Consider the following 20,628-nt stretch of genomic DNA (forward strand, 5'->3'; position numbering starts at 1 on the left):
TTCTTATAGAATATTCAGTAATCTTTCTTGATTTCCTGCACCACTGTTGCCCCAGATAAAACAATATTATTATTCTGGAACTGTTATAAATTATTTTAAAAAATTCTGGACAGTGCTATCTTGACATCACAGTTCTTGGAGGACCAGTACATTTCCGGTATTGAAAATATTTATATGGGACTTTTCATTCATTTAGGACTTTCAAAGACTTTTGTAAGGACAAATTTGGATTCACTTCATTATACCGTAAGTTCCTCTCACCTTTCTCATTTATCACTTTGATAATTAAACTGTTTGTTGGTTGTGCTTCTTTTCTGTTACTTAAGTTTGTGACCATAGAGTCATCACAGAAAATTGGGGGCTCATCCAAGATACAAATTTCAAAGAAATTGAAATTAAAAAAAAATTAAATTCATTTTACTTTGGAATTTTCTAAGTCCATAATCTTTTTGATTTTACATAATGAAACCAACAAGCTTTCATAATGTCAACTAAAGTGGAGAACTTTATTTTACATCCTAGACAAAAACAGCTCGAGTCCTTGAAAAAGGACAAATTACTTCAAATTGCCAGACAATAGGATCTTTCAGAGGCAAAGCCATCTCTATTAAAACAAGAAATAAAAGACACCTTGGTTCAATATTTGGTAGAAAAGAATATTTTTTTATAAAAGTGCTTTGAGTTTGATTGGTAAGTCCAAATCTGGCTCTAATTTGCAGGTTATGGAATTTAAATTAAAATATAAGAATGAAATGGAGTTAAAAAAAACTTTTGAGCAGCAACTGCAAAAAGAGAAAATAAAACAAATGCAAATTCAAAAAGAAGAAAAAGAAATAGAATTGAAAATGGAAATGCAAGAAAAAGAGAGATGAAAATGCCAATACAAAATGAAGAAAGAGAAATGCAAATGAAATTGCAAATTCATAAGGAATATAGGGAAAAGGAAGAGCAGCAGATAAAAAAAGAAGAATGAAACTGCAATATCAAAAAGAAGAGAAGGTGATGGAAATGCAGGTAAAATTAAAAGATATAGATATGACACTACACTCATGAAAGTTCAGCTTTTGATGTTACAAAAAATATTAGATTGGTAAGAAAAAGATGCAGACCAATATTTTTTTCTTTTCGAAAAAATAGCAGAGAATTCAAAATCGTCAAGAGAGCACTGAACTTTGTTATTACAGAGCGTACTTATTGGCAAAGCTAGTGATGTATATACTTCACTATCGGTAGAAGCAAGTATTGAATATGATCTGGTCAAGGAATGTATTTTGAAGGCTTATGAGTTGTACGAGTTGATATCTGAGGCATACCAACAGAGGTTTCAGAAGTTTAAAACATAAAATAGCCAAACCCAAGTAGAGTTTGCCAGGGAAAAAGAACAATTATTTGATCAGTGGTGTGCATCTAAAACGATTGAAAAATTTTATGACAACCTTAAACAACTCATATTAGTTGAAGAGTTCAAGAACTGCATCCATAGTGATGTTAAAATTTACCTTGATGAACACAAGAAAGATATGATACAAAACGTTGCTCATGCAGCTACGGAGTATTCATTTGTTCACAAACTTTCATTTGTCAATAAGTCTTACTCTCAGCAAATGGTAAATAGGAAACCAAATCAGTCTGAATCGAGTACTTAAAAATTTAAATCTGGTACAACTAATCAGAATCCAACATTTGATAAGACTGATCAGAAATCCTTTTCTCTTCCTACGTGCACTTATTGCAAGAAAATGAGGCACACTGATTCTGATTGCTTTAAGTTAGAAATTAGCAGCAGAATAAAGACAGCAGTTCCAAGTGCTCTTGCTTACCATAGGCCAAGGTCATGGTCATGTATTGGAAATAATACATTTGTAGGGTCGAACAAACCCCAATCTCAGTCTGATTCTATTATGGAGAATTATGAGCCATTCATGTTGATGGGTTCTGTATCACTTATAGGTGATTCAAACAATCCTATCCCAATTAAAATATTAAGGAGCACAGGAGCTTCTCAGAGTCTTGTATTGTCGGGTACTTTGCCTTTGTCTGCAATGTCTCCTCCTTTTGAAAGTGTTCTTGTCCAAGGAGTAGAGTAGTTTTATTTAAATTCCTATCTATAATGTTAATTTAACATCAGACTCAGTTTCAGGGCCAGTGACTGTCGGCACTGGGCTTGTTTTTACCCATTGAAGGTGTTCATTTATTGCTAGGCAACGACTTTGCTGGAGATAAGGTTGTGGTTAATCCACTTGTAACTGAGGAGCCTTGTGTAGATCACAAGGTTGATCTTAAATGAATTCCTGATTTGTACCCCGCTTGTGCAGTTACTAGAGCTATAGCAAAAAGAGCTAATGAGAATGAAGTTGATCAGGAAACTATTCCTTTGGCTGACACATGTACTGGTCAGGCATTTGATGAGGTCACTTTTATGTCTGTTAATGATCAATCAAAAGGTATTGATCATTGTGATCCTCTTTTAACCACTCATTCTCTTATGTCTAATCAGGGTGTCAAACGACAATCACTTGTCATAGAACAGGAAACAGATCTTGAGATCTACTGTTTGTTTCAGAGGACTATTAGTGAAGTTGACTCCGTAGTGGTGCCTAAGTCATACAGAAAGGAAATTCTAAGTATAGCCCATGAAACCAATTTGGCTGGTCATTCAGAAGTCATCAAGACTTATAAGGTCTTTATTTGCTTAATATTAAAAGTGATGCTTCCAAATATTGCAGATCTTGTTTTATTTATAAACTGGCCAGTTTTAGTTCTTTTGCACTACCTTTTGGACATACAGTAGTCCCCCTCTTATAAGGCCACCCCTAATGCAGCAGGGACGTGGCCCTATAATGAGGGTGGCCTTTCTAGAGGGGGATGACAAATGCGAATAGTAAATACATATGAAGAAAATCACAAATACATTTAATTCTAAAACATTTAATATTTTCATTAAAAAATCACATGCATGTTGTGAAATAAATGTAAAACAAACTGTGTCATCATTTTCAAAAGAATGCTATGAATAACCATAGATATAGTTTTAAAACTGTCTTTATAATTATGTTACAGATCACATCTTCTGTCATGGTAACAGTCTAAAACACAAACCAGCCTCGTCACAATTAAAAATATCCTTGCTGTCATATCCCCTGCATATATCATTTAGGTTTTTGTTCCAATCTTTGACAACTTCGACAACTTCATTATTAACATCAGCTGATTCTCCACTAAGGACAGAACACTTAATATTGTGTCACACTTGAAATCTGTGCAACCATCCGTTACCTGCGGTAAAGTCGTCATATCCCAATTCAACTGACAAAACTGTTGCTTTTTCTTGTCATTCAAATCAGGATACAAACATCTCCTGGCTCAAACAATCTTCCTTTCTCCATCCATTTCACCTTCCCACTTCTGCAGAATTGTTTCATTATCTTTCACAATATTGTTCATCTGAGTCTTTCCGACATCAGTTTTCTGCAAGGATCCTCGACCCCCTCCCTTTCAGTCAGGTGAGTCAATTTCACTTTCTCTTCTAAACTGAGAATTTTTCTTTTCCTTGATGACATGTTGATCTTTGTGCAGTAAGTTATTCATGTTGCCAACTACAATACTGATAAAACAATTTTGCATGCATCTAAACAAATTGCCGTGTGTTTTTAAAGGAAGTGATCTTGTCACGTGATTCGTTAGTCGCAGTCTGGTACCCTATTGTTTTTATACATTTCTTTACACTAAGTGAGAGAAGCCAAAACGGCTTCGATATGTACCATTAACATCACGCAGATTTGACCTTGCGGCATTAGGATTCATAATTTTGACAATTATTGTCAGTAGTAATAGCCACTAATTATCAAAGTGAACAAGCTCATCATCTTACTAAGGGAAGCCATAAAGGCTATCAAACCATTTTCCTGCTGACTTGGGTATTGTACATCGATACTGCCACTTCTCAGCTGTTACTACTGTTCAACAATTGTAATCTTAACAATTATCAGAGTGACTAAACCGGACATCTTATGATTACACAGCAGTAAGACTAATTGGATTCAAATAAAATGCGGCCGCTTGTGAGGGGTAAATTTTATATTATTGCACTAATATGCTGGCCGCTGGTCGCGTTAGCCGGGTGGCCTTTCGCGAGGGGTACTTTTGAACACAAACTCGTCGGTGCCAGCGGATTCTGGCCGTAAGGAGCAGGTGGCCGCTGGGCAGGGGGACCGTTCAAGAGGGGGACCACTGTATTGTCCATGGACCACTGGAATTGTTAAAAGAAAAATGTCTTTTAATAGAGGATTCTGACATTACTCTCCTATATTATGTCCTTGATTGTGAAATGGCTAAAGAAATCTTCTGACCACTCACTCAAACCTCAAAAATATAATGGTGATAATTTTTCAGCCTGATGATAAAGTTCTGTCCCTCCTGCCAATGCTTCAAAATCCTCTTCAAGTTAGATATTACGGTCCTTATAAAGTTAAAAAGAAGGTGATTTAAATTAAATCAACACTCCTGGGAGGCGGAAACAGGAAAAAAACCACCAGATTTATAAGTATATTGTAGGAGTATGATGATTGAGATAGCTTTGTAAATTATTCAATAAATTTAGTTGTTCCTGTCCCATAAAATGATGATTCAACAAATCTTAAAAATTCTCAAATATTACAAAATCTGAGCAATAAATTTTCACATGTACAGCCAGAGGAGAAGAATGAGTTAAAGCAGTTAATAATATTAATCTGAGCACTTGTTCCCAGATGTTCAAACTGAAACAAACAAAATCTACCATGATGTCGAAATTGTAGATTCAAAACCTTTAAAACAAGACCCCTTACAGGATGAATCCTCTTAAGCTGGAATGATTGAAGAAGGAAATTGAATAATTGTTGGAGAATGACTTTACTGAACCAAGCATAAGTAACTAGTGTTCGCCGTGTATTCTTGTGCTGAAACCAGATAATTCTTTCCATCTGTGCACAGACTACATAAAAGTGAACAGTGTCACCAAAACAGATTCATTTCCAATACAAAGAATTGATGACTATTGACAGGATTAGAAATGCAAAATATGTCACCATGTTTGACCTGTTAAAAGGATTCTGGCAGATTCCACTTATGGGTAGAGCAAAAGAAATGTTGGCTTTTGCAACTCCAGATGGACTCTATCAATAGAAAGCGATGCCATTTGGTATGAAGACTTCTCCATCTAGATTCCAGTGCTCAATGAACATGGTAATATGTGGTATAGATGGCTGTGATGCATACACTGACATCATTATTTACAGCGATTCTTGGAAAGATCACCTGGAAACTATGCAGCAATTCTTCATTCGTTTGAATGAGGCAAATCTGACAGTTAATCTAAGTAAAAGTGAATTTTGCTGAGCTTGTGTCAAATTTTTAATATATATCGTGGGACATGGACAAGCCTGTAGAATCTAAGGTGAAAGCTATCTCAGAATTCCCTGTACCTATCAGTAAAAAGCAACTGATGCAATTTTTGGGTATGGCTGGATATTATCATAAATTTTGCTAAATTTGTCCATAATTGCTGAACCCCAGACAAATTTATTAAGAAATAAGACCAAGTTTTAACAGCCTGACAAATGTCAGGAGGCATTCGATAAATTATAGGCTATACTTAAGAGGGCGCCAGTTCTTTCAGCTCCAGATTTCAATCAGCCATTTGACGTATATGTTGATGCAAGTGATGTAGGGGTTGGTGGTGTATTAATTCAGGAAGATAAAAATGGTGTAGATCATCCAGTGTGCTATTTCTCAAAAAAGTTAAATAAGCACCAGAAAAATTATTATACTATCAAGAAGGAGTGTTTGGCTCTAATTTTGGCTTTACAACACTTTGAAATGTATATTGATTTTTTCTGCTCTTTCTCCAATTATTATATTCAGTGATCACACCCCCTTACTTTCATCAACAAAATGAAAAATAAAAACCAGAGGTTGTTAAGATTGAGTTTGATGTTGCAAGAATACAACATTGATATTCATCAAATCAAGGGAAAATAAAATGTAATAGCAGATGCACTTTCACAAGTACAAGAGCTTCATATTCCTTTGTTTTGTATAGATTTTGGTACATTCATTATACCCTTTCCTTGCAAAATTTTGTCATGTCTATATTTGATTAATATGGAAAAAGAAAGCTTAATTACATAAATCTTTCTTTTCCTTATGAGAGGATGTGTTATTATATATATATCTAATTTTCTGTAACTTCTGGTACATAATTTTATTTAATTTTCATAATTTTTATTCATGGTGGTCAACTATATAGAATTTTTTTTTGCTATAAATTGTGTGCATAATTTGGCTCTGTTGAAAACAGGTTCTATAAATAGTTGTTTACATACTTGTTGACAATTGGTAATAATAATCGTAATAATAAGACTTAAAATAGTGCCTATGGCATAGTTTCTCAGTGACTGATGGGATATGGCTGTTTCAAGAAGAATTACATGTATGTGGCTTCCCCATTGGTTGCATGAGGTCATGTGAATATAGTACATTGTAACTTTGTATATCATGAATTAATAGTGTATATTGTCATATAGGGTCCATATAAAATATGATCGCAATTTACAGTGTATATAAGGAGAAAGTTAAGCATTCAGTTTCATTCTGATTTCTGGAGTCATTCACACTTTTTGGGGTTCTTGGTGTAAGTCTGCAGATGTATTTTATGTTGTACTTAGATATTTTTCAAGAGGAAAAACATTTGTTTGGACTGTTCAGTGGTGATAGGATGTGCTCATTATTTGGACAATAACATTAGCATGAGATGGCTTAAACACTGTTTAATGAATAATTGGTAGAAAATTTATTTGTGACACTATTAAGGTACAATGTAAATTACTTGTGACTTAAAACTTAATATCTTTTTCATACATAGATTCCATAACAATAACATTATTCTGGAACTGTGATAAATTCTTTGAAAGAATTCTGGAGAACACCATCTTGAAATTATATGGGACTTTTCATATGTTTAGGACTTTCAAAGACTTTAATAAGGACAAATTTGGATTCATTTCATTATGCTGCAAGTTCCTCTCACATTTTCCATTTATCACTTTGATAATTAAATTGTTGAGTTTTACAAATCTTGTTGGTTTTGCTTCTTTTCTGTTACTTCAAGTTTGTGATCATAGAGTCATAACAGTTACAATAACCTATTGCTGTTAACAAATTATCCACTATTCTAGTTATTGTAGTCTGGCAAGAATGTCCTTCACCGAAGTCTGATTGTTGTGAATGTAGTGATTGTTATGAATGTAGTAAATTAAATGACTCCAGGTAGTTCTTAAATTCATTACAAACATGTCTTTCTAAAATCTTTGAAAGTGATGATAACACTGATATAGGTCTATAGTTATTCATATCACCTTTACAAAAAAACTAACCTGAAACTGAAACAATAATACTCTAAAAATAAAACTTTCTCAAAAAATAACCTGGTCTTTTGAAAAAGAAGTCAAATGTAAATATTTATCTATTTGGTTCAGATACCAGTCATGTAAGGGCATATATATGTGGCAATAATAATAATTTGCCTTTTATACCCAATAAGCCTCGGGAATGCAAACTTTGTTGCAACTTCTGTTGCAGTGTACCATCAGGAAAGCTAATAACACTTTTCTGAGTAAGTTATGGTATGCACTTTCTCCACGACAGGAAAATCAATTTACTGCTCTACATAAAATTAAATTGTTTTCATGGTCTTTTACCCATTATTGCATGTAAGTTGTGTGTATTCTTTATTATTACAATTTAAGGCCTTTATTTGCTGATGTTAGCACATGTAATTTGTGATCAAAGTCTATATTTTTGCCTCAATTTACTAAGCATGTGAAAATATAATTACATGTTAAAGTCTACTGCTGATAAAACTTCAACCACATTTTTTTATGATTTCTTTCTATTAATACCACTGTTTACATGACGAACATCTGAAGAATGCAGGTTATACTTACAGTATCTGAGCAATCTTGAACAAGATGAAGAAGCACATCCAAATTATCCCTGTAAGAGGTTTGTGCTATATGTTAAATAACAACGGAAATGAACATTTAAAAAAAAAAGTAAAATAAAATAATTTGCATGGTGCAGTTCTCAAAAATGATGCAGAATGCATGTAACTAAAAAATACCACAGGCATATAATTTTTAAAACCTTCATATGACAAGAATATTAAGTACTTAAATTTCACCATATAAAATGGGGCAAGTTAAAACCAAAATTTCCAAAAATGTATACCAAAATTTAGTTGAAGCAGAAATACTATATCCTAAAGACCAATCTCTCACTAACAGAGAACAAACAGATTTGATTCTTGTCCTGGGTCCCTATGAATTAATCCAATAACTTTTGTGGACAATAATTTCCATAACTCATGGACAATCTAAAATAAGTTATGGTCAGTAATATATAATATTAAAGAGAATATGATCATAAAGTGTTACCATGGTAGAAGCAACTTGTTCTTCAACTTTACTTAGGTGGCACAATGCTTATGCAATTTATGACTGTCTTTTTTTAAGCACATTAAAATAACAAGAAGAAACATTTCTACAAGTTCTACATCTTATTTTCTCAGAAATGGTTGATTTCTTTAATTTTTGCTTAACCCTGTAAATTAGTTCAGAGTTACAGGTCTTGCAAATCACTGATTTATTGTGAGGTTCCACTGTGCAATAAACCCCTTATTCCACACTACTTTTGCTTTTAACCAGGCATCTCCACGAATGCACAATATTAAAACTTAATTCCATATAAAACTATCTATCATTTAAAGACATTCATTAAAGCTATGAAAATTGTCTGCCATCAGATTACCAAGATTTAAACATTTTATTATTAGAATATCAGTATTCCAGCCAGAAATAAATAAAGATACACCCCACAATGACACTCAAAAGGCCTGCCCCTCTTCCTCCAATATGGACCCTGTCTGAACTACAAAATTAGCACTCTATGAAACTGTTATTTTCCACATACACAGTTAGCTGAATTGTTTATTTTTTATAACTAGAATTGTGTAATAAACTGACTGTAAATCACATTCTGCAAGTATTAGCATATCCTGGTAAACAGACAAAAAGTCACAGGACAATAATTCACAGAAACATAAACCAAAAAGCCACAATTCAGATCTGTACTGTCATGATGAATAGTCACACTTTATATTTTTATTGTTCTGATGAGCATGTACGGCAAAAGTTATAGGACAAAATGACACACTTGAAAACTTTTAAGTCTTAGTATAATAAAATGGTAACATTAATAGTGATGAAAAACATATATAGAATTCAGAGCAGTTGTGTTTTAATTTTATGAAGGTGTTGTTTTGACAATAAGTTAGAAACTGATTGTTTGGTTTGCTGGCAGGTGTGTTGTACAGGAAGGGTGATGTTGATAAGAATGTAGCAATTGGTGGCATGTTTTGTTTCTATAATGGCTGTGTAAAGAAGGTTACGGAATGTGCATTCTTGAAGAAAATATCTGGTCTCTCTTTATCAAATTATATTTTATACAGAAAAAGGTATAAGTATAAAAACTAGATTTAATAGGACAAAAATGTCATTATATGTTAATATACTACACATAACATGAAAGAACACAACCAAAATGTTTCATGTATTGCATCAATAAATGTAAATTTAGTACTGTAGCCTAAAAACTTAAACTGAATATAAAAAATTGTTCAGTATAGTAGGAAAGGGAATGTAAAAATCATGATCCTAATTCATGAAGCAAGAAGACTTCAAAATTACATAAGCCATATTGTGACTTGCTGACCTACATCTTTTTCATAACTCCAACAAAAATAATTGTGGCATTTTGTCGTGTGAATTTTTATCCTACACCTCTTTTATAGCTGAAAATCAGACTTGTGACTTTTTGTCCTGTAACTTTTTGTCCTACACCTCTTTCATAACTGAAAGTCAGACTGACTTTCTATCACTTTTTGTCTTGTGACTTTCTGTCCTACAATTGTGTATCATCTCAGCTTAAATTCAAGACCAAAGGGCATTACAGCAAGCAATCCAGCTTGGAGGCATCTATCTCATTAAAGTTTAGTGACCATAAAATGTTGCAGAAAGAACAAATGACCATCACTCTGTCCCATTTGATACCATTTTTGTTCTTTTCTTTTTGTTCTTTCTGCCACATTTACAGTAAAAATAAGTGTCAAAAAGTAAACATTCCAGGCAAACAATTTTTTTAAATTAACTTAAAAAAGCTCGAAACAACTATAAACCTTATCATTTTAGAACAGTTGGTCAAGGGATTGACACCTTTGGTAGAGCCATGCCAAGATAAAAAGTAGACTTTTCCAACTTGAAAATCAGTAGAACAATTCCTGCAAACAACAACCATTCAACAGTCACTTTTGGAAAGCAACAGCTCTTCCATGAAGGCATTTTTAGTCATTCTGAGTAAACAATGCTTTTGGTGTAATGAGAATGCCTTTTATGATATTATACAACTTTTCCTTGTTTGTCATCCATAACAATGTTACTACACCCATTATTACCTTGTTTTTCAGACCTTCAGGAAGTAGTCATACTAGTTTTAAAGGTCTACTTCATTTCTGGAGTACATTCTGCATGTAAATTGTCATTTTTAAAAGCCACCTCTGCCCCACTATTGCATATCTCGTACATTTAACAAATGTAACAATTGTATATAGTTAAAACCATGTAAACAGTACACACAGGAGTGTCATTTGGTTGTCTACATTTTTGACTTAGATCTGTTATTTCAGAGGATAATATTCCAGCTGCAATATGCAAGCATTACTGCTTTACTGTTCATATCAAAGCATGAACATACCACATGAAAAATCAGCACAATAGACACCAGAAGAAATCTACTAATAAAGTACATATTTCAAAACAATATTTTAATGGCAAATAATTCCTTTAAGAATGAAATTAGGTCAGTAGTCAGAAGAAAATCTTTACCAACAATTTTGTTAAACATCTTATGGAATGGGTCAGTTAGAGGGTTTTTGTGCTTAATTGGTTGAATGTGATAAGTTACATTGAAAAACTTTTTCATAAAGTCAAAATGTAAATTTGAGGTGACATGAATTTAATTAGAGCTAGAAGATTTTCTTTGTTCCCTAATAAATGTTATTATTACTTCATGATTACTGTTGTTTACATGTACATATATACTGCTGTCATGTTATCAGTTAGTGATAATTTGTATAAACTAATCAGACATACTATAATTTAAGTTGTCAAATTGTTCTTTATTTACTATTTAAGGCCAGTTCTGACAAATAAGAAATAATGATTTAATTTTTAATTTATCAGTTACATTTTAATCGTAACATTTGTACATATCTGGGATTCAATGATTTCCAAGCCCTAACCTGACCCTGGGTAGTTTGTAAGCTTAGTGGACTCAAAACAACTGGGTTGTCAACTATTGTGTTGATATATGTCAATGACTTTGATTTAAGTAGGTGATAATTGTTAATAATGTAACTTGTGAGATTTCTTTGACAAGTGTGTTTCTAAACAAAAGGCAAAAGTCTCTAACAATTAACCACCATGACTTCATTAAAATTGTGACTGTTATACTGAAAAATTTAGCACCCACAAAAGGTTTTCAATGATCAATTGTTGAATTAATTACAGGAAACTGATATATACTTACTGTCTAGCCAAAAATTAAATGGATACAAATTTGTGTTCTCAGATCATTTTCAAAAGTCAACATGTCAAAGATTTTGATGCATATCATTGATTCAAGATGTCTGGATAATAATTTTTAAGTAAATGGATAAAATAAGTGTTCATAAATCATTCTGCTAGCTTTCATTATTGTTGATGTGGCTGAAAAAATAGAACTCCTGTTTTATATAGGCAAAAAAAAGGAAAACTTTATTAAGATTCTACAAACAAATCTACTGACCTTGTTTAAAAAACAAAAATAACCAGTATGATACTACGAAACATAAACGTTTCAATCATTTTGACTTAATGAGTGCCCATGGTTAGAGTATGACTTGGAAAATTATCTGATGTTCTGAAGCCACTGCATAAAAATATCACAAAACTGTTCAAAGCAAAAAGACAAGTAAAACCATTTTCCATAGGGATTGGCAATTATAAGAAAGATCCTATCAGTTTTTTATTACCTAAACATCTCTCTCTCTCTCTCTCTCTCTCTCTCTCTCTGATATGCCTGTTTTTCTGTGACTGGTATTTCCATGACATGCAATTCCACATCCAGCATTTCCGCTGTCATTTCCATGACAGGCAGATAGGTGATAAATATAAATTAAAAAAATCTACTGAAAATCAAAAAGTGAAATTAAATCTTCAGAGGATCAGTAATAAAGAGTTAGATCTGAAAATGGAAGAGCAAAATAATAAAAAATGTAGACTTAATTAAACAAAACTCAAAGATTTACAGTTACCAACATTTAATTTGTAGGTTTTATGAAGAAATCAATCTATTATAATGTTACATAGATTGCAAAAAATCAAGATTTTATTTACAAAATCAGACTTAGTTATTAAGATAGATACAAAATGACCTTGTGATGCCAATCGAAAGCCTGTACAAAATAATGCAAGAAAGAAAATTATTATGTGACATAATGAATTGAGCAATTTTAAGAATCTTACTTCATGCAATAATTAGCAACAAGGCTTTCTGTTTACTATCATTGCACTTATTTTTAATCTACCCATGCCATCCTTTTATGTGCCAATATACAGTTTTATCATGATTTATTTGATAATAATTACTGCACTTTAAAAGGTTTAGTTACTCTGCTCAATTGCCAAAATCTTGTTTTTATGTTTACTTAAAGTATTCATTAGCAATATTTTCTTTTTGCACTATGGCATAACACTCTTCTATTTATACCAACATTTTCCACAAGAAATACCTGGTGTGGCAGTCACTTACAAACACAGGCATGGAAATTTCATTTGCAGAAATGCATTCACTGAAGAGACAGGTGTAGAAATGCCTGTCATGGAAAAATCAGTAAACCATCTCTCTTACTTAAATATTTAGCAATTTCCCAAAGCTTTTTCCACCTATTCATCTCTCAAAAGATAAAACAATTTCCTTAAAATATTACATATTTTGTTTTATTCAAAGTTTGGATATTATGCTTGGAGCAAGCATACATTACCAAAAGGACAGGTTCAATTTTCCAGTATTAGCTTTCCCTTGATAAGCTGACTTTATAAAAGCTTTAAAGCACTTAATGAACATTATAACTATATGTAGAACATATGAAAGCTGCACGAAACTTGTACATACTTTTCATCCCTTTCCTTTGCCCTATTCTTATTGATCTGGACTTGCTGCTGAAGACCTAATCCCAAAGAACTAGCTCTCTGGGCTGGAATATGGGTGATATGATCATGGCTACCAGAAAGTTTGACAGATGGCCCAAGGCCCCCACCTGTTTTCCCCTGGCTGCTGCTTCTGAACAGGGATGATTTGGACATGTACTTCTCATATATGGCTGGTCGACTTTTTCCTTGGGACTGAAGAATATATTACAGTAAATGTTAATGGTCTGACTTGGCATGGTATTACAACATTTTCTTGGGGTGTCAATTAAAATTTGATGTACATAATAGTCATATTACAAATGATATCCCCCTAAAAAGTATGACAACAAGTATATACATCTAAATACTTGGCTGGGAATGTGTGAATACCGAAAGGTATGCTTTACATGAAGCATTTATAAGACAGTTTATCACTAACCAATGAATAAAACTAAATTCAAACGGTGGATTGTTTTACTGGATCATTCTATTGTGCAATTTATCTATTCCCAATAAACTCTAAAGCCTTGTAAGACATTTCTGGTCAAAGATAAAAAAATTCATGCTACTTATTTCCAAATTATTACCCTGAAATGCAGTGACATAAAGCAACTAATACGCTTTGAAAAACAATTAAACATTACCACAAAACATTTGTCTTGGTAATCTTTCTACGGCGAGAAATCTTATCATCTGTATGAAGTCAAGAGTTCACCATCTGCCTAAATCATTTTTTAGTTTGTTTCTCCTGCTAATGAGATGAATGAGCCATGTTCTTGATTTTTTATTGCAACAATGAGGTCGTGGGTTCGATCCCCTGCCAAGTCATACCAAAGACTTACAAAAATGGTACTAACAGCTGCCTTGCTTGGCGCTCAGCATTAAGCGGTTAGTGTTAGGACTGGTTGGCCTGGTGTCAGGATAATGTGACTGGGTGGAGGACATCATGCTACATGTCTGTGGCATGATGCCCCAGTACTAGACATCACTATAAACTGACACACTGCAGACATCATAGCGATATGACAGAAAAATTGTTAAAGCTACTTTAAAAATCCAAATCACACATACACACACACTACTGCAACAATATGTATGCACCACATGCAACAACTACTTTATAACATTAGTACACTTGAGATTTAGGGGAATCAGATTAAACAAGGTCTAAGTCATTTCTTTTAATATAAGACATTCATATATATAAATAAGTTTAAAAGCAAAAGTGCTTTTCATTTTTTTTTTTTTAATACAGTGGTTCCCAAGAGTTGGCCCATCTTAAGAAGGGGCTGATGAGAGGGGGCAGAACTGTAGATTAAACACTGGATGTGAAATGGCACTTTAACATGTATGTACATATCTCTCAAGAAAACTCGAAAACATATGCAGACATCTGATGTTGGGGAAAAGCAGAGATGGGGGCATAATGTGATTATATCAGGGTTGAAGCCATTTGTTTAATCAGATATACTTACAATGATTTCAGTCAAAGATAAAACTAAAACAACTACTGAAATACATCTGTAAGTAACTATCTCTTATATTCTGACTTAAAACATGTGTTTCCGGCCAAGGGATAGGAAAACCTAGATACGCATATACATGTTTCATATTAAAGCTTTGTATTGGATGAAATTACAAACATCCATTCTCTTTTATAATATTTAGCCAATGAAAATAGTCCTTACATAAGATGATGAATATATTCTATTAGTAGTTTTACAGCATATAAGCGGGAAATTCTATTGAAAACGAGGTAAATGGTGACAGTAATACAAAATGTCAACATTCATGTATTTGAAAGTGATGAAATTGATTTTAATCAGATTCAAGATGAAGGATAAGTCCTGTTTCGACACCTGACATTTCAGATTTATCTGAATCTGAGGATGAAATGCGAGATAATCAAATCTGGTAGGAACATGTGAGACCGATAAATGTGGATGACTTTGTTGTTGTTGTTGTTGTTGTGAGGTTTAACGCCATTTTCAGCACACGATAGGCTATACATGGCGGCCAGTATTAATGGTGGAGGAAGAACCCTGGAAAACTCCGGAAAGAACCACCAACCCACGAGAAGCTACTGGCAAGCTTTCTCACATACCCACATTGGCTGAATCTGCAACTCGAACTGGCATAGACAGAGGTGAGATGGTAGTGATCCGTAACAGAAAGCGCTTTAGACCACTTGGCCACGCAGGGCCCCCGTGGATGACTTTACAGCAGTTTCATGGCCAACATTTATTTGAGAAGAAAATGCAATGGAGATAGATTTCTTTTTACGTCCTTCAGGCAGTATCATAAAAATTACCAAATCTGCAATAAAATAGAGGACACATTGGTGTGCAAACTAGTAGTGAGAAAAATAATCTAATATACATTTTAAACAGATATATTGAGATATATTTTTTTATTATAAATATGTGAATATAAACATTGATTCCTGTGGACTATATGTACTTTTTGGTGGAAATGAGTGGCACAAAACATTGGTATGTATTTAAAATTTTATTTTTCATTAAATTACATAGTTTGCATGAGACAAAATTGATACAGAAAATGTAGACAGCATGTAAATAACTCAAGAAGTTCTCACTCTGCAGCTATTATGATGCTCTGGGGTTCAGCCTACAAACAGCTGCTAGAAGGCAGGCTGCTTATCTGGCTTAGTAGGCAGGGCAGCAAGTACTTGCAGAAGGTAAAGAGTTAAGGATGTCAAAATACTTCTTGCAAATAATTTAAAAAAACATTAAGCTGAATGAGCTCATTCTGATAAATGAAATAGGTATTTCAAACAGCATTGTCTAGCTTCATCTGTTTAGTCTGACAATTTGTCAGACAGAGTAAAAGTGTTGCTTTCTGCTGCATTTTCATCTTTAAAGGAATGAACACTTTCATTACGTCCCACATAGCTGACATGGGCTGACTTGATCAATTCTGAACCACCAGGATTGAAAAAAAATTCTTCTGCCTGTGCTTTTGACATAACTTTCAAATTAGCACAATGTTTTGTTCTATCTTGGCAACAAAAACTGGTCAAACTACTTGCTGTTTAAACTTCATTACTTAAGATTTAACTTTTCATCCTGATCATCTTCTCTTATTCATGATAGTTCATGCTTATTGTGTGTACACCTCTCCTTCGCTAACTCGTGCACAACAGGGTCCACAAACATAGACCGCACTATAGGTGAGGTGCAAGTTACCGAGGGACCTTCCAAAATGGAAAATAATCGCTTTGACACTGAGAAAACGGAGGGGGGGGGGGCAATTAGAAAACTGAGCTGTTTAATGATTGAAACCTCATTTTGCAATCACGTCGCTAATAATTTTTAATAATGCGCTTTTTCTAATGAAGTTCGTTTTCTATTTAAAAAATATTTATTTTTAAGATGTCCAACATATGAAAGATTGTTCCAACTGGTTTCAACAACCATCACATGTACATGAAAAATCTGTGTATTACGTCACTGCTTTTTGTTTTCATGAAAAGACTTGAATCATGAAGTGGTGTTTAATAGTATCCTGCCAAATCGGGAGTTCACAGAGCAGGGAACTAGATTAACTGTTGGTACACCACCCAACAAGATTCCATTATTTTATACAAAAACACGCAACAGTTATTTTGTGAGACAATCGTCTATGTCAAAAGTCAATTTTTGTACTGTTCAATTAGTACATGAGGGGTGTACTCTTAAATGACGGATTTAATGTTCTGAAGCTTATTCGTGGAGATTTCATTCTATATATAATATAAAAAGTCATTATATGGAATAGTCCATTCAGAAATGGGTGAATGCTTGACAACTTTGGTTGTTTGATCTGCTCTTTTATTAGTCTTTATACAAAACTTCATTTGATTTGATACAAAAAGATAATTCAAAATTTTACAAAATGTCAGATAACACAAAAAAGTATTCAAAATCTAGTTTATATCAGAGCTTTAAATCGGCTTCCAGATTTTGTTATTCCCAGAATTTGTGTCACTATTGGTCCCACTATTCTTGCACCAACTCAATTTGTAATTGTGAATACTTTTCCTGTTTAAAAGTACTATACTCAGTGCCATGGTTTATTGGTAAAGCCTAATGTAGATCTAACCAGGGATGGACAATTCCAATTTTGACCTAACAGCCCCACAATCATTGAATGACATCAAAATGTCAAATTCTGTTCTTTTTTTACTGTAAATAAAATTTCACTTGTCCAACAATGATTTTTCATTGTCCTGGCAAGATGAACTACAAAACTCTTGTCTCTTGAACTAAACCCTCTAAAGGTCCATTATGAATTCTAGGATGCTTGGCCAAGAAGATTATACTATAATGAGTTTTGCATACCTCCGTTCGCGAAGATTCCCCTGACAGCTGTTGTGAAGACTGTGAGTTAAAGAAGTCTTGGGAATATTGAGACATTTCAGACTGGATATTTTGAAGCTGGGAGAAATCAGTTGGTATCATGGAGGCATTAGCCACACTGAAATGAAAATCTGCATTATAAAGCCTTACACATGCACACACACATAAACACACACACACACACACACACACATATATATATATATATATATATATATATATATATATATATATATATATATATATATATATATATATATATATGAAAAAATTAATCTATCCATATGCTGGATAATAATAGTAATAATAATAATGAGGACTTTGTATAGCGCCTAATCTTTAGAAACTCTAAGCGCTTCACAACATTAGACAACACCTATAAGATAAGAAACATAATAATATTATTACAAAAACTAACATGAAATTAGAAAAACATTAAAAAATAAAAAACATGCTGAGAATATTTCACGTAGGAAACATTATTAGGTCTTTAAGTTTGTTCTTGCTGTCGAAATAAGTGAGTTTTGAGAGCCCTCTTGAATGTGATCACTGTGTCTTTGTGTCTAAGTTCAGTGGGCAATTCATTCCATGTTGCTGGGTCCTGGTATGCAAAAGAACACTGTTTTCATAGTGGGAATAATGAGTATACGAGTGTCAGAAGAGGAGCGTAAGTATCTTGCTGGTGTATACACATGGGTGAGGTCGGATAGGTATGTTGGACTAGAGTCCGACAGTGCACAGAGAACAAATTTTGTGTTTGATTTTGGATCGAATGGATAGCCAGTGTAGGGTATAGAGCAGTGGGGAGGTGTGCTCTGATCGTGGTACTCTAAGTATGATCTGAGCAGCTGTGTTTTGAACTGTTTGAAGTTTCTGGAGTAGATATTGAGATGAACCAGACAGAATTGAGTTACAATAGTCCAGTCTTGAAAGTACTAATGAACACACAAGTGTTTTAGTGGCATCAACTGAAAGATATTTGCGAATTGAGCTGATGCGTCTCAGCTCAAGATATGCAGCCTTGCATATGTTCATGACATGTTGGTGCAATGCAAGAGTACTGTCCAGAGTAACACCTTGGTTTCGTACTGATTGTGTGAATTTAATGTTGGTGTTGCTGATATTTATTGTTTGAGGTAAAGGATGTGAATGAGAAAGTCTTTGTGTTGTGATCAGAATGGCCTCAGTTTTATCATCATTCATCTGCAGCTTGTTACAAGTCATCCATGATTTCACATCAGAAATGCACCTCTCTATACCTTGGATGGTAGCATCAACTTCAGTTGGGTGGCTAGATTTGTATATTTGGGTGTCATCAGCGTACAATTGGTGAGACACTGGATGATGATCTATGACACTTGAGAGTGACTGAGTGTACAGAATGAAGAGAACAGGTCCAAGAACAGACCCCTGTGGAACACCACAACATAGATCAACTGGGTTGGAGTGTATTCCATTTGCAGATACAATTTGTGTCCTGTTGACCAAGTAGGACTTGAACCACAGTAAGGCTGTATCATGAATGCCAAATACATGCTGGAGACGGTGAAGTAATTTATCATGGTCTATTGTGTCAAATGCTGCAGACAAATCAAGGAGTGTGAGAACTGTAATCTTTCCGCTATCCAATGCAGAGAGAATGTCATTAATTACTTTTAAAAGAGTAGTTTCAGTACTGTGGCAAAGGCGATATGCAGACTGTACATTGCTAAAAAGACTGTTTGAATTTAGATGAGATACAAGCTGGGATAGAACAACCTTTTCTAAGATTTTTGAAATGAATGGGAGATTAGAAACAGGACAGTAGTTCTTTAAATCGTTATGGTCTAGTGTTGGTTTCTTCAGCAGAGGCTTTACAATGGCAGTTTACAATACATAGAAAAAATAATGTAACAGAAGATCAGAAAAATACTAAAGTTTTATTCCTTCTAGCACTTTTGCATCATCTTTATAGATGTTCTTTACGTGAATACATCATTCCTTTACAATATGTTTGTAAATAAACAATACGACATCATTATAATATTAATTACGTCATTGTTTATATGGTGAGACATTAATTTCCCTATATCTATAAACCAATTTGTATACAAACAACAGCAGGGACGGCGAATCCTACAACTTTTAGAAGGTTCCAAATGCCGAAATAAGCCCTTTATAAAACCACGAATCCTAAGGTTCCAAATGCCGAATGGCACTTTATGTAAATGCAATTGTCGCCGTCATTGCTGCCCTTTGTTGTCGTTGCCATCCCTGCTGCTTCCTGCATCCCTTTTCGAAAACTAAGGTCTTTATCGAGGTACAAAAAATTATCCAAAAATGTTATGTAACCCGATTCGATACCGTGTTTGAGGATTGTATAAATTTATCGTTATAAAACCATACGGGGTTGACTGAGCCTGACTAAATATATTTCTAAGCTGATTATAATCCATATCACCGTCACACCAGTTCTGATAAATATATCTTAGCGTGTACTTACCAACTCCATTAAACACAGCAAGAATATTACAATTTTCTCCGATTACTGGTGGTATTTGTGTTAATTTTTGAGTAACATAAATCACATCTGTGTTTTTATGTCTTCCACGCAAAAATATTCTAGCTGGATTGACTGTTTGTCAAGCATTACATCATCGTATACAACTAAATTGTTAATGGATTCATCAATATCATCTAAAGACGGCGTTTCATCAATATCAGTAATAAATTCAACAACATCATCACCGTTTTCATTTAACGATTTTGCACTTTCATTAAAATCCTTCAACACGTTATAACAACGCTGGTCATCTACAGACGGGGCTATCAAATACAACTTGTCCCACTTCATCCACTTCATTATTAAATTTAACAACAACTGAGTCTTACCCAATCCAGATGGACCCGTGATAATCATTCGGACAGAATTTGGTAGCATTGGATGGTGCTTAACCAGTTCTCGTTTC

At 33.7% G+C, this 20,628-nt stretch overlaps 1 protein-coding gene across 4 annotated transcripts in view; it reads right to left on the bottom strand.

The window, feature by feature from the left end:
* Positions 1–20,628, bottom strand: part of LOC149796181 (uncharacterized) — a 92,191-nt gene that overhangs the window by 52,149 nt on the left and 19,414 nt on the right. For all 4 annotated transcript variants that reach the window (XR_016422499.1, XR_016422500.1, XM_089966127.1 and 1 more), the window contains 3 exons: positions 17,663–17,798; positions 13,306–13,535; positions 7,983–8,031 (listed from right to left, as the gene is read on the bottom strand). Coding sequence is in view for 2 of the 4 variants with exons in the window: in XM_089966127.1 (XP_089822253.1) it covers positions 7,983–8,031; positions 13,306–13,535; positions 17,663–17,798 (415 nt within the window). In the remaining 2 variants the exon portion in view is untranslated. The remainder of the gene's footprint in view (positions 1–7,982; positions 8,032–13,305; positions 13,536–17,662; positions 17,799–20,628) is intronic.

The sequence above is a fragment of the Sinohyriopsis cumingii genome, chromosome 7 (genome assembly GCF_028554795.1).
Source record: "Sinohyriopsis cumingii isolate HCF-2022 chromosome 7, ASM2855479v2, whole genome shotgun sequence".
Classification (NCBI taxonomy): Eukaryota; Metazoa; Mollusca; class Bivalvia; order Unionida; family Unionidae; genus Sinohyriopsis; species Sinohyriopsis cumingii.